Source organism: Zootermopsis nevadensis, unplaced genomic scaffold, assembly GCF_977971745.1.
Source record: "Zootermopsis nevadensis isolate Lab colony 2312 unplaced genomic scaffold, Znev_1.0 Znev_ptg000015l, whole genome shotgun sequence".
Classification (NCBI taxonomy): Eukaryota; Metazoa; Arthropoda; class Insecta; order Blattodea; family Termopsidae; genus Zootermopsis; species Zootermopsis nevadensis.
Window position 1 is genome coordinate 2,608,031 of NW_028259147.1, and position 15,665 is coordinate 2,623,695.

The 15,665-nt window shown below is 40.1% G+C and overlaps 2 protein-coding genes across 2 annotated transcripts in view; both read left to right on the forward strand.

The window, feature by feature from the left end:
* The window catches only part of LOC110833612 (zinc-regulated GTPase metalloprotein activator 1), a 149,310-nt gene that overhangs the window by 62,634 nt on the left and 71,011 nt on the right, over positions 1-15,665 (forward strand). The window lies entirely within an intron of this gene.
* On the forward strand, positions 12,090-15,201 carry LOC110833613 (uncharacterized). Its single transcript, XM_087349045.1, has one exon. It carries the CDS (start codon positions 13,213-13,215, stop codon positions 14,575-14,577), a length of 1,365 nt encoding a protein of 454 aa, XP_087205171.1. The 5' UTR covers positions 12,090-13,212; the 3' UTR covers positions 14,578-15,201.

Here is a 15,665-nt window from a genome sequence, read left to right on the forward strand (position 1 = left end):
CAATATCCCAGAAAACAGTCGTCTTCAAGACAAGGACTAAGGCAAAAGAACGAAAGTTCAATATGTGAAGACACACGGCAGGTCCACTTTGAGGCTCTGAGCGTTGGTCCTACTTTCAGTGTAGGTGTGTGTACGTCTACTGTTGAGCGAGATGGGACTTCGGTAACAGCCACATGTGGGGTGTGAGGGAAAGCATCTGGAGAAAGCCAGGAAGACGTGTTAGTCCGTGCTCCAATCACTGTTACCCCACACCGGCTGCCAAATCAAATAGATTGGATTCGCTTTTTTGTTCACACCCCTTAATTTTACTTCTCCGTCTTACGGCTAAAAAGCTGTAAACTTGTCGTAGTCCTAACCAGGATTCAGGTCTGATCTGTCAACCTAAATGATGGAGCCATGTACAGACAAGTGATGTTTCGCTGTCCCGAAAATGCATTGCCTTCTATTTACATGAAATTATGGGACAAGGGTGTGAAGACGTGGCTAAGGATAGAGTCCAGAGGTGGGCTTTTGTTAGTGTGATGACGAACAGTCTGGGTCCATGAGATGAGGCGGAAGACGTCAAATGTAATTAACCATTTAAAATTGGAGCTCCTCTAAATAATATATAAGAATTCGGTCCGTACCGCGAAGAAAACACTACACTTCACCATTAAAAAGATCAACTGGTTAACGCTGTTTAAGGAATCATAAATATCTTCTGTAGATTTAATGCCCTGATCTGCAAGGGATATTTATGACATCAGACAAACCTTTCATACAAAAAGTTGTAGCCTTTAACAAGGTAAATTATTTACATTATCGTTTCCGTGAAATGTCAAGCTGCGTTTGTACGTGTTCATGTACGCTCCTTGGGGCTATGCAACACAGCTTTCACTTTATAGCGATTCTATTTATACGTGTAGCTGAACTACAAATTCCTGTAGTGTGTTGTAGACTGCTCTTTCCGTCCATAACTGTGGTTGTGCAGTAGACCCGGGGGGGGGGGGGGGTTGCATATCTTGCGTACTCATTAGCAGCGATAATTTTCATTCGCTGCCATTGGCCGAAGGATAGCCCTGTGTACACACCGCACCCCTCTGCACCCCTTCGTCACCCTTAACGGAAATGAAGTTATGTTCATTATCATCTGTAATTCCAGCAGTGCTCTGTTTGAAACTCAGCCACGCGCTTGTCTCATCAAAGTACCGGAGCGAACAGACTCTTTGTAACGAAATGAGATTAAGCGTTTCATCATTTTCTTCTGACTTGGGTAGTTATAGGCGTCTCATTATCCATGCTGTAACGTCTGAAAGAAAATTGTTCGCCCTGATACATTATTTAGCTTGAGTCGCGCCTCAAGAGACAAATGATCTTTATAGGATCACTTTTATCCTTTCACGTCAATGCTATGAACATTTACCCCTTAAAGCCCGAAGCTCGTCTAAACATTCAGTCCGTACCGCGAAGAAAACACCACACTTCACCATTACAAAGATCAACTGGTTAACGCTGTTTAGGGAAATAATCGCTGTTTATTTTATGAGCCGGCGGTGCCCGAATTTATAACTTGTGTTGGGCAAGGCCGTGGTCTAGGCAACAGGAGGAGTTTTCCTCCGGGGGCTTCCCCGGTTTCTCCGTGGCATCCCAACAATTACTCCATTCACACACAGAAGAAGGCAATGGCAAACCACTTCTGGATCATCTGCCAAGAACGTATATGAACAGGTCCCAGTCCGAGAAAAGGATGGAAGGATCCTGTTCATATGGACCTGTCGTCAGACAGAACACTAAATAAATAATAAAATAAATAAATATAAATACGCAACATAAAACCCCGTTTGTCATTAAAGGATTAATTTGTTAACCCTGTGAAGCGTAAATGTGATTTAAATAATATTAAAAAAGTCGATTCCTACTTTAAAACATAATACGTCTCCATTTCATAGATTAATGGTTCATTGCTGTTTATTCTCAGAATGAAACTAAATCCCACAAATACGCTCTCTTACCAGAATGCAGAGTTATTGATCGTTGAAATGGATGGTACGTATAGTTACCACTGTGCTTTAAAGAATAACCTGATTCCATGGCACAGAATCCGCCAAGTATGGAGCGTAGTACAATCTTGTCCACTTTAAAATGTTTTTACTCGGTAATAAATTGGATGTTTTTAGAATTAAAGTAAGGGACTGTAGGTCTATTTGAGAGCCTCCGTGTAATAGAAATGTTGTCTCGTGAGTTAAAGCCTATCACATGTTTCTGTTCATATTTAATAAGCGAGTTATTCAAAGAGCCCAGCATATGACCACTGTCTTACTGTTGACACGTAACACACATATGGTAGGTCTATGTGGTAATTAAATCCTCGTGTTCTGTCCGACGTTAGGAACTTTGAATGGAAACGTCGACATTTTTTTAACTTGTTTTTCGTCTGTAAAAAGGACAATGCTTTAAAGTTTTGTAGGTTTTGTGTTCATGGAGAGAAATGAAGTCAGTAGAAATGACTTAAGACTTTTTTTACAATAAACCAAAAAAGTGACTGTCTTACCGGACTAGACTTAAAATATTTAACTTTAATGTCACGCCATGAAAGCTACAGAATAGTGAACCTAGGTTTCCCTCTGCTACGTGACAATAACCCCCGGTCATGTTCTCCGCTCACGCTAGAGCGTGGAGGAAACCAAAAAATGTTTCTGCTGCTGAGTATCGAACTCGGTCATCCGTCTCGCAGCCTTGTCATTTCGCTCGTTGCGACTGTACGAGACGCTGTATCTCGCTTCTGGGTTCTAGGCTATTATACGTCACGTCCCCAAATTTTATACTGTCAATTGGTTAAGTGATAAGCTTTTCGCCCATCTATTACCAGATCTAACGGATATCCGTTGCACATTTTCGAAATATGCGGACGGCATATTTAAGTGGATTTCGTGCAGAGACAGGCCTACACGCGAAAAAAATTGACAACTGCGCAATTGTCCTTGGCGCAACAGCAGAAACAGACATCCCAGATTATTATTATTATTATTAAGTGTTCTGTCTTACGACAGGTCCATTGCTCTGCCCAAAAAGAGCTCTCCAGTTGTCCCTATTCTCAGCTTCTCGTTTTAAATCCTGGAACGTCATCTTCTTTCCTTGTTTCAGATCGTCGGTTAGCTGTATCAATCTTCTTCCTAGTCCTCGCTTTCCTTCAACCTGGCCTTCGGTGATATCACTCAGTAACCCATTCCTTCTCATAATATGTCCCAGCCAGTTAGCTTTCCTTCGTGTAATCGCCTGCAGAATGCTTCTTTGCTCGTTGACTCTCCTCAATACTTCTTCGTTGGTCACTCGATCCGTCCACCTGATGTTCTCTATTCTTCTCCAACACCAGATACCAAACCGAAATATACTTCCATTATTTTGCTGTATTTTTCTGTTACTACGTTTGAAAACTTGCAAATTCATACGGCTTATGTCTGGAACAAACACGAGAATTACTGTACTAACGCCATATATCACGGAGAGCCTTCTGTACACAAAGGTACAAGATAGCTGTAAAGAGAGACTAAGAGAACATTCAGGTAAATAAATGATTGTTTTAATCTTTCTAATGTGGGTACACACAAGTGTAAATAAGCTATGGAAAAAACAAACATTAATTTCAATTCTTCTTCTCGTCATTTCTAAAAAAAAAAAAAAAAATTAAAGTGATAATGTAAGATTCTTAACTCTTAAGACTTCATATGAGTAAAATTCCACAGTAAACGCACATTAAAATATAAAGACGCTAGAATTATCAACATGCCCTCGATCCTTAATCTCTGTGCAAACTTTTCTTGGTTTTGAACGTGTCCTGATTCTACAGCCGTGGAATTTGGTTACCCAGAATGGGTCTTAAACGCAGGTGACTGACAGAGAAGCTCTGTGTATACACCTGATAAAACGTCGTTTCAAGACACAGCTTCTTCATTAGACGATATGCTGGTCGCTTTTACGTTGTTTCGTTTGCGAATATGAAGCTCCGTGGAATGCCTTGGGTTTGAACCTGGGCCTCCAGAATGAAACATTTTTATCCCGCTCTCTGAAGAATCCCTTTATTTCAATTAAGGTGTCGCGTCGTACAGTTTGCAAACTTCTGTGTAGTGTGCTAGAAACTGACCGATTAATAACTCAACTCCCTGATGACAGAGGCAGCAAGAACCTCTGAAACGTCGGTCAGTTCTTACCAGACTACACGGCGAAACGTCCCAGAAGATAGCCATCTTAATTTTCGTCGCCGTGAGAACCTGAAATCTTGCTTAATAAAATTAATGTTTTATTTCGTTTTCATAAGCGTGTTTTTTTTTTTTATTATTTATTTATTATTATTATTATAAACCATCGCGTCACGTGATGATTCCGGTCTGCGTGGGACAGAAAACTGCTTTTCCTTCCATAAGAAAAACCCCTCATCAGTTTCAACTCGCTGTGGCGCCTGAGAATATCACGTGACCCACGCATCTGAGGGTTTAATCTGGGCCGTAACTAATGAAAATCTGAGGGAGAGTATTTGAAAGGGGTCGCATTGTGCAGAAACGACCCACGGATTCTGAGTCAACACCCGGAACAAAAGGGCCGCGCTTCGTCACCTAATTGAGCTGCTTTGACGCCTGCACCGATCACCCAGCAAGGGCTACTTTAATATTCCTCTCCAAGCAACAACAGACACAGTCCGCGTTTTTCAAGTTGCTTGCGTCTGGAAACATTCCGGGCTGCTGTTACCCGGAAATTACGCTTAATTTTGCTGGGGAAAGGGAGTGGCTGGTTGATAAGCTGATTAACTGGTTAAGGAATTGTCTGACTCAGTCAGACATTTGACCTGGAACCTTTGTTTTCATCCTAACACGTCTGCCCCATTACATATCATCGAAGCGATATTTCAGGTTTTCATGGCGGCGAGTATGAAGGAGATTGTCTTCTAGATCAGTCGTATTCAACCTGGGGTACGCGGAGACATCTTAGGGAGTACGTGAAATTTAAAAAATTATATTATTTTATGATAAACACTGAATAATCAGTAATGTAATTTATTTAATTCATTTTAGATGTAGATTATATACTACGTATAACTTGAATTATACACCAACAACTTTGGGGGTACAAAGTTGAAGAGAAATTATATCTGGGGGTACGCGAAGACATCTTAGGGGGTACGTGAAATTTAAAAAATTATATTATTTTATGATAAACACTGAATAATCAGTAATGTAATTTATTTAATTCATTTTAGATGTAGATTATATACTACGTATAACTTGAATTATACACCAACAACTTTGGGGGTACAAAGTTGAAGAGAAACTATATCTGGGGGTACGCGAAGACATCTTAGGGGGCACGTGAAATTTAAAAAAAAAATTATTTTATGATAAACACTGAATAATCAGTAATGTAATTCATTTAATTTATTTTAGATGTAGATTATATACTATGTATAACTTGAATTATAAACCAACAACTTTGGGGGTACAAAGTTGAAGAGAAATTATATCTGGGGGTACGCGAAGACATCTTATGGAGTACGTGAAATTTAAAAAAAAAATTATTTTATGATAAACACTGAATAATCAGTAATGTAATTCATTTAATTTATTTTAGATGTAGATTATATACTATGTATAACTTGAATTATAAACCAACAACTTTGGGGGTACAAAGTTGAAGAAAAATTATATCTGGGGGTACGCGAACAAAAAAAGGTTGAATACCACTGCTCTAGATGTTGTATGGTCTCGTGGAAATATATCGACTTCTATTGCCTTCAGCATCAGTCATCGCTCTGATGATGGACACATCCTTACACGAATATGCACATTAACTTTTCCTTAATAAGAGATATACTGTAATTTCGTAAACCAAAAACTGGTTGTTTTATTCAGCCACGCGCGACTAACATATTTAAACTCCCAAGCTTTAATTCGAGTGTCAACATCACGTGTGAACAGCTGAGTGCCTAAGCTGTGTATCAGCTGTAAGCGATGTAAAGTTGGAAGAATCCGTAGTGACACGTTAACAGGATCAACATTAGTGGCGTTTCTTCTGAGAAGATGTCATAACCGCTTATTTTTTCTGGTAGAAAATCCCACCATATTTATCGCAAGGACTGTTTACTGTTTCTGAGACGAACACAAAGTGTCCTGACACGCGGTTGCTAAGATACGTCTTATGTAAACACAGGCTATATTTAATCACTCTGTGTCAGATGCTGGAAATTCGACGTTTTGTTATTATTATATACGCTAAAAATTATTGTTGTTTTTAATTTTCCTAATCTGCGTTTTAAAATGTGTAAACGTAATTTTGGATACAGCTAATCTAACAATTCTACGCTCTCCCCGTTGTTTTGTATGGGTGTGAAACACGGTTCTCGCGTTAAGGAAACAACACAGGCTAAAGGGATTTTGGAACAGGGCGCTGAAGAGAAAAATGGAGAAAATTTCATAATTATGAGCTTCATCATTTTTACACGTAGCGCGGATAAAGGAGATGAGAAATGCGTACAAAATTTTGGTTGGAAATCCTGAAGTATGCCGATAGACAGATGATACCAAAACATACTTAGAGGAATTTGGTTTGAGGATGTGGGATGGATACATCTGGCTTGGGATAGGGCCGGTGAAGGGCTCTTGTGAACACGGTAATGAACCTTATGATTCTACCAAAATGGGTAATATTTTACTGATTTCTGAAGACATTGAATTAGTTATTTCTAAATTTATTAATATAAAGATATCACAGATTTAATGTTTTTCGTACTGTTTCAAAGGAACATTATATTTAAATGCTAAGCGTAATTCTAAAACCAAGGTCAGCACGGCTTGTGATGCGTTAAGCAATGTTGTTAATCTGTAAAGTCCTTTGTAGCCCTCGCGTCAAGGGTGAAGTATTGTTTACTGTTACGTTGTGTTGACAGTAAAACCACCAATGATCATTCTCTTTGAGAATAAAACTTTTCTGACAATAAAATTATTTGATGAATGACAAAGGAATTGGGCCCAAGACAATAGTAAATTTTATATTTCATTTAATGTCGTAGGAACGAAAACACCAAAATGGATCGGAATGATTGGATGATTGATTCTGTAGAAACCCTTGGGTAATGGCAAAATGTTTGGTCTTTACTTTTCGAATTATGTCTTGAAAAATATAGGCCTGCTCTGTGCATTTACGACAGATTTTTCAATTGTTTTACTGTAATAAACTTAGAACAAGTCACGATGCCCTGTCACTGTTTGTATATGTTACACAATCTTTTCGCATTGTCATGGAAGTTTATAAATGGATTTTGAAACACGTGTTTGCATTGGCACATAATTACCTAACGTATCACAGCTCCTTACTTTTAAATTTTCTAACACTTATGAATTGTAACAGTGTGCCAGGTGTTTATTCAAGTATCTCGTTATGATTTATGTCAACTGAAAAATATGTTACCCAACTATGAAAGACGCTGAACGCTTAAGTTAGATTGCTTGTTGCTAAGTATAAAAGATAAAACAACGATAATGATGTAGGCATACAGTTTTCATTGTAATTTTCAAACATTTAGAATGGAGACATGTTAAGGTGGGATTCTCACTGTTCTTAATTAAGAACAGACATATGAACGCTTATAGGAGAGACAGAGGTGATGATTTAAGTAATGTAGACGTAATGAGGTAAGTAGTAATTTCCGGTTTACCACCATTTTACTACTCGGAAGGAATCCTCAGAAGCCTTGTATGAGAGAGAGACTTGGTTGGACATTTGGACTTGGTGTCAAATAGAATCTTCCGGGAATCGAACCGTGACCGTCATTCCAGTCAACTGACAGCTTCCTCGAATTATGCCCTCCTCCGTAAGAAAATATTAATTGTAATTAAAGATTATTAGGACATTTAACGATGCTGTTTTAACCGTAGGGGTAAAACGTCGGATGAGACGCGAATATGACTGCAGTGATGATAGGTAAGGATTTCAAAGGAAACTGTCGTGGCGGCTCTGGGTTAGAGAACAAGGTTAAAAGAACTGAAGTCAGGATAGTTAGTAACCTGACCGAAAATCGAACCTGATACTTTCCGGATAAGAGTCAGAATTGCTGAAATTGAAAACTTCCACTTTATACGCGGAGCTCGTATTAATTGTCTGTCGGTACGGACTGAATCTTTTAAGTATTATTTAAATAAGCGTCGACTTCAAAGGGTTAAAAATTGCACTGCTAGGCTTTGTTGAATCTACTGATGTGAAATCAGCAAAAATGTTCTTAATGTTAAAACGTTCATCTTTTCGTAATGGTTTCTCTTTGACACTGATTGCACGTTTACATTGTTATTAAACCCTTCCATACATACGGCGAAAACTAAAATATTCCTGTTCTCTACAACACACGGAGATTAAATAAAAATAACCCTTTTGTCAATGACGTTCGTGATTTTTGTTCCCACCCTGTCTTACCATACACGCAACTACCACAGCACTGAACGCACCCAAAAAGAAAAACAGCAGACAGTCACTGAGCGCTAGTGGAGTTTTTATCTGTCATTTGTTTCTAGTACTCGGAGTGAGGTTAAGGTAAGGTCTGTGTTCGTGGAAACTTCTAAGTGTATTTTCAGGAACAGAAATGTATGTGGAGTGTCAGTTATTACTTTAATATAGTCTTACATTAATTTATTTCCTATATCAACATTAAAATACACGGTTTTACTTGAGAATTGAGACTGATGTAGCGATGTTTAGATTTCACCAGTGTCGGTTTCAAGGCCAGCCGGTCCAATATTAGTATAGGTTATGGTGCAGTGTGTTGTGTGGTAACAAACGCAGTTTCCTTCTGTGAATCAACCTTATTAAAGACACTAAACTCGTGTCTGTAAGAAGAGTCATGACTTCATCACGTTCAGATCAAATTCAGGTGGACGTTAGCCATAGTGTGTTCAGAAGAAATGTATATTATTTAATGTTATCACCTTATTTGCATTATTATACATGCAGTGTTTATAATATGTGAGTGCCAAATACGATACAGCATGCAACCAGACAGACGGGGAATTTCTTTGGTTCTGTTCAGATACCAATTTGACCGCATTTCATCGCATAGCACACCGCAACTTGTGATAGACGCTGGGGGCGTCGGTAAGTATAAATGTTTATTACTAGACTTGCCGTGGTAAATACGATTTAACCCTCTAAAGCCCAGTGGTGATCATATATACTACCTGCTTTAATATTACGTAACTCTGCACAGTAAATGTGTTGGTTCCGCAAGATTCTCGTTGTAAAAAGTGAGTCTTTCCTTAAAGGCATTAAGCAACTAATATATTTTAATGGTGAAGTGTAGTGTTTTCTTTTCGGTACGGACTGAATTCTTAAATATTATTTAGACTAGCGTCTAGCAGTTAGTTGAAGTAGCCTTAAAGATTTGTAAACATTCTCGACGATATAAAAGGAGACAGACGTTTTGGTTTAGTGTTTTCAGTATTTTTGGACGTAGATATATGTTTTACCAACATATCAGGACTAAAGTTACGTTATTTACGTTATGTTTGTTTTGTGTCTAGTAAATATAACTAAAACACATATTTTGTGACAATTCTGGCAGCAGATTATTGCATGGTCAGAGTAGCCAACTTTAGGCCAGCATGGGTTCTAGAAAGAACAATGACGCACTTTTCTTCGAGGTAGCGACACTAACGCATTTACTGGACAGAAATACGAGGGAATGCTCTGGTATTTTAAATAATTTTCTAATTTATGCCATTTGCTGTCATTTAAAATCTTAGCTATGCACATGAGAAGATGACGTGATATTCTTTAGTTCACATAGTACAAAATTTGCGTCGTGTCCATCACTCATAACATATGTTTACGGTATCGTTTTGAGTGATTGGAAAAAACCCTTACATTCGGGTTTCAACAAATGAGGCACATTTCTTAATCAGCTGATCAACTACTAAGCCCCTTTTGAAGGGCTCTACTCCGTGGAGTTATTTAGGCGTGTTAATGAATCAGCTGACTTGCTAGGCGAATCTGAAGAAAACGATTTAAAAATTATTAGGCCTGCATGCTTACACATAGGCTGTTATGTTGGATTATAATACATTATAAAAGGGTAAAATTTTATAATTATTAGATATTTTGTAATGTGCTTCTTTGCAAAACAATAATAATAATAATAATAATAATAATAATAATAATAATGACTATGCTCTTACTGATCTGATAGAAAAGCAACTTACAGATTTACTGAATAATTAAATTTATTTATTTAAATGCTTTACAACAGCGAAGCACTGACAAACTGACAACAGTACAGGATAATAATAATAATAATAATAAAAGTAAAACATTACAAATACAAAAACAAACAAACAAATGAACTAAATATATAAATGTACCATTTAATTCGTTTAGTGCATAATAATTAAGAATTAAATGAGCTAAATAATGTATTAATAATAATAATGGGTGTGAATTTAGGAAGTTAGTCTACTTGAAATTTCTTCCAAAGTTCTTTTCTGTGGGACATAAGTTCAAATTTCTTTAAACAACTCCCCTACTCTCTTACAATAGTAACTATAGGCCTGTAAGTTATACTTTGGCAAAGATTCTTTCTGTCAATACAGCTAACCTAACAGTTCTAAAAAATTTAAAACATGAGAAGGGAAAGAAATGTTAAAACAGGTGGTTCGTAAATTATGTACTATGGAAGTTCTGTTCAAGGATTAAGTTTAAATTTGTCAAGTGAATGTCTCTGTTCTTAGGCAAAGCTTATTTTAACCCCAAATTTAACATAGTTTCCAAAAAGGGTTACTACAGTTTATGTACGTTCTCCTGAAAATCTCCCAATTAAAAAGTGATAGTGGAACCACGGTTCCGGAGAATTTGACGTAAATACGTCTATACGGAAAGGAAGTTTATATATTGGCTTTATTCTAAATATTTCCTTTATACATGCTTTACATTTGAGTAAAGTTTGATTAAGACATTGATTATTCAACTTGAATTAATTACGCTTAAGATGGGTCTGTGGTAGCTGAATGTAATGTAATGTAATGAAATGTAATGTAAGGTAATGTAATGTTTTATAGGTAACAACAATGCCGAGTAAACAGATGACGTTTCGTAGGTAACAAAAATGCTTTAATGCTTAACTTGTATTAGTTACGCTTAAGATGGCTCTGTGTTAGATGAATGTAATTTAAAGTAATGTATTTTAATGTAATGTAACGTTTCCCAGGTAACATAACAATGAAGTTTCCCTTTTTCGTAACACATTTTTCGCCGAATGACCCTTCCTCATAGACGTATTTACGTCAAAAAATCCTCTCCTTCGTGAAATTTTGTTCCAGCGTAACAGAAATAAATTAACATAGGTCCCTGTACGATACATAATCATTCTCTGTGCGTTTACACGTTCAATTTAATGCGCTGCCTTACGGTTTAAATATCAGGGCTTGAAAAAAAAGATTAAACCAATTCGTATTCGTCAGCCCAAAATATTTGAAAGTGTCGTTTGTAATTACGTTTAAGGACCGAAGACTTTCGTCGCCATATTGCTTGAAAGTAACTCTGAAAAACGTAGGACAGTGAATTTTATCGTTGGAAATGGGAAGAAATATTGTTGAAGACAAAATGTTTCTGTAAAACTGGGATTCCGGCGAAACTTTTTCCCGACTTCCGGTAAAAAAGAAAGAGGGCAGAAGTTCGAGCTGTTGGGCCCCCTGGATGAGCTAGAAGAAGGTCCAACTTCCGAAAACTTTGTAATATTATTAAAAGATAGATGGCGAACGAAGTCCAAAATTCGAATTTTATAAATTAAGAAATTGTGTGTTGATGTTTAACTATTCTTGCGTGCATGTCGGTTAAATCAGCTCATCTCGAAAGTCAGTCTCTAAAGCTAGGCGTGATGTCAAAACTTGCACCAAATTGTATATTATTTTTAAGTCGTTCTACTGTAATATGTTCTTTTAAACCTATTTAATTATTCTTTATTTAGCATTTCTACATAAACATGAAATATTTAAAAAGATTCTGTCAATGGACGATGTTGCATCAGACATGAGATGACCATTTGTTGAGAAGGGTTTGGGGGGGGGGGGTTAGGCTCCGAATTTTCCCAGACTGATCTCGTTCGTCCTCATATAAATATTCAGTCCTTACCGCAAAGAGAACACAACTCTTCACCATTACAAAGATCAAATTTTTAACGCTGTTTTAAGGAAATAATCAGTGTTTATTGTAAGATGGCTGTCTTCTGGGTTGTAGCGTAGTGTAGTCTGGCAGAAGCTTGCCAACGTTTCAAATTTCCCTGCTGCCTCCATCATCAGGGCGATGCACGGCGCTACAACCCAGAATATAGCAATTTTCGTAGTCACCACCGTGAAACTCTCAAATACTTTTTTACACTGAGTATTATACAAGCCCATAAATGCTTTGTACACGTAAAATTCGAAATGCTTTAAAGTGTTACAGCGATAATAAACTTGTCTATTACAGCTTTGCTGACGTTTTATTATAGTTGGTTTGATTTTGGAGCATGAATCCATTTTTCTGATAGTAAATTTTTGTCGTGGGACACTCTCGTCAGGTACTTAAAACTAATCTACGGACAAGCAACTGTTGGTTCACACGCTGCGAGCTTCAAAGCGCCGACGTGATTTTACGTGTCTCTCCCAGGGATTGTCTATGTCAATTCTGCGTTACGTATTTGATTTAACCGTAGAGGTTAATGCAATTGAAGCTAATGAACATTTGTATCTATTCCGTAAACCACATTATGTGTCAATAGCCCGGTAAAATGTTTGTCTGGTCGGCCTGGCGAACATATAGACAAATGATTCAGCAAATATATTTATATGCGTGCAACACTGTACCAAGTTCAGTGCTTACCTGTCGGTAGGGAAGCAGTTGCGGCCGCTTATTATATCAACTTGCACTGGAATCACATCACCAGACATTGAAGTCTTGTCGGCGCCCACACAAAGCACACAGAACTTGGTACAGTAGCCACGCCCCAACGACGCGCCGCGTCCAATGACACCGGGGCATGATCTTGAGCAGACCCCGCCTATACGGTAGCGCGAATGGGGTGTTCTGGGCGAGTAGGCGGAGACAAGACACAAGTTTCCGGGGACCCGGCAGTGCACGTTTCGAGCGTCCGGCAGTGTTCGCTTCTTTGCCGCGCGCGGCAGGAGTTTAAACGTGTTCCCAAGAAAGGTACCCGTCTCGCGGGCCCAAATGTGTTTAGCCATGGACGAAGGCGGTCGCCTGCTCCTAGGCTACCGTGATTTACAGAACGCGTCGACAATGATCCTGGACACGGTGACATCTCCCACCGCCCCAACAACTCCGGGAACCCTGCCAGTACCCATGATAGGCGCAACAGCTGCTCTGCATTCATCACCGGTGGACTCGCCCCTGGATCTGCGGGGCGGACACTCGGCGTCGGCACCCATAAGCCCCGGCGTCATCTGCAGGCTGTCAGCCAGCGGTGACTCTGATGACTCCGACCCGGACATCAACGTTGATTCTGACGATCCGGAAGATTCCTCGCCGACTCTGCTCCGCTCGCGAAGTAGCAGCATTGCAGATTTCCACCGACACTTCATCGGCAGCGGTGGCGGCCAACAGCGGTCGGAGTCTTCGTCTCAGGCCGCTGTAAACTCCAGTGGCCTCCAGGAAGAGGAGTGTTCCCCGTCATCGCCGTCAGAACAGAGCAAGAAGTCGTCACCGCCCTCCGCGCAGGTGAAGCCTCCATACTCGTACATCGCCCTCATCACCATGGCCATCCTGCAGTCTCCGCACAAGAAGCTCACTCTCAGCGGCATCTGCGAGTTTATCATGACGAGGTTCCCTTACTACCGCGAGAAGTTCCCCGCGTGGCAGAACTCCATCCGGCACAACCTGTCTCTCAACGACTGCTTCATCAAGATCCCTCGCGAGCCCGGGAACCCCGGCAAAGGCAACTACTGGACCCTGGACCCAATGGCGGAGGACATGTTCGACAACGGCAGCTTCCTGCGACGCCGGAAGCGATACAAGCGACAGCCGCCGGATTTCCTCCTGCGAGACCACCACGCCGCTGCCATGGCCGCCTCCTTCCTCGGCCCTGACCCGTACCATCACCATCACGCGCTCCTGGGCCCACACCACGCGGCGTTACACCCTGGGCCTTACCCCTACCTGTCCCCACTGCCACCCGCGGTGCCACTCCTTCCACCCGCAGATTTGGCCCGTCTCTCGCTGGGACCTCTGGGTCTCAACCTCCTGACCTCCCAGCAGCAACCGCCGTTTCCGTGCAAGCCTGTCCCCATGAGCGTCACGGCCACGCACAGCGACACCGGCAAATCGACGGCGGGAGGAAGCAGGAACGGGTTCAGCATCGACTCGCTGATCGGCAAAGTACAGGGGAGTGTGTCGCCCAGCAAACCGACGCCTCTACCCTTGCCGGCCCGTCTCGGACCTCTCGCGCTGGCCCAGCTGAAGGCTCGGCCCGGTCTTCAGGTACTAGAACCATCGAATTCGCAGACGTCGGGGCCCGCAGTCACCCGAAGCCTCGACTCCGCGTTCTCGCCTCTCACTTCTGCGGGCTGGGCGCGGTAATTTTCGACGACGGAGCTGGCTTCCGTACCCACCAGTTCCGAGACTCGAATTCGTGTGGATAAATACATTCGACGTGCATGTCTGTATAAATGTGTAATATATTTTAGAGGCGTTATATATTAATTATATGACATACCCGGTCGATGTGTATGTGTAAACGGTAGGGCCCAGAACACGATATGCTTTTCGAAGTGATAAGAACTGATCTCGTCCGATGAATTTGAAATGCGTGGCCTGACTTTGAACGCTGTTGTGTTGACGGCTGGTAATTTAGTATGTGTTGTGTTTGTTTTGTTTTTTTCTTCTCATTGTTCCAAACCAAAGTCGTAATGTGTATGTACAGTAAAACATGTAACATGTCAGTATTATTGATGTAATTTTTCTAACATTGTGCCGAGTGGAACAATGGAACAGCTTACACCGAACATGCTAGTCACAAATTCAAATTCTCTTGTCATTTTATTTACTTGTGGTAGTGACCCCAACCTTTGGATCGTTCCATAAGTGTTTGTAGACTGGCCCCTTTTTCAGCCTTGAGTGTTCAAAATTTTATAGAAAATGTAATTAGAATGGTGTACTAAGTTTTACGCTGAATTACATTGAATGTACATTCATTTTCCATTACGCTGACGAAATCGATATATTTTCTGTGGAGTCACTTGATATAAGCAACAGATACATATTACATGCGTTGATATCTTAAGCGTGGGTCACTGCGGGCCACTCACAGATGTAAGAGACTTGAGATGTAATTGTAAAAATGTTTACAGGGACCTGTGTGTCTCAGACATACTGATAGCCTACGAAAACTCCCTAAGCTAGATTTTACAATATAGAGTAAACAAACCAACAACTATTAACACTATAATAGACACTATTACCATACGCGTTTCGACCTCAAGAGGTCATCTTCAGTGGCATCAGGGGAATTAATACATTTAGTCAACTGGTTCGAACTAGATTCAGAATTAGTTTGAACCAGTTGACTAAATGTATTAATTTCCCTGATGCCACTGAAGATGACCTCTTGAGGTCGAAACGCGTATGGTAATAGTGTCTATTATAGTGTTAATAGTTGTTGGTTTGTT

Coding starts and splice junctions, on each gene's coding strand:
- LOC110833613 (XM_087349045.1), top strand. CDS start 13,213: ATGTGTTTAGCCATGGACGAAGGCGGTCGCCTGCTCCTAGGCTACCGT.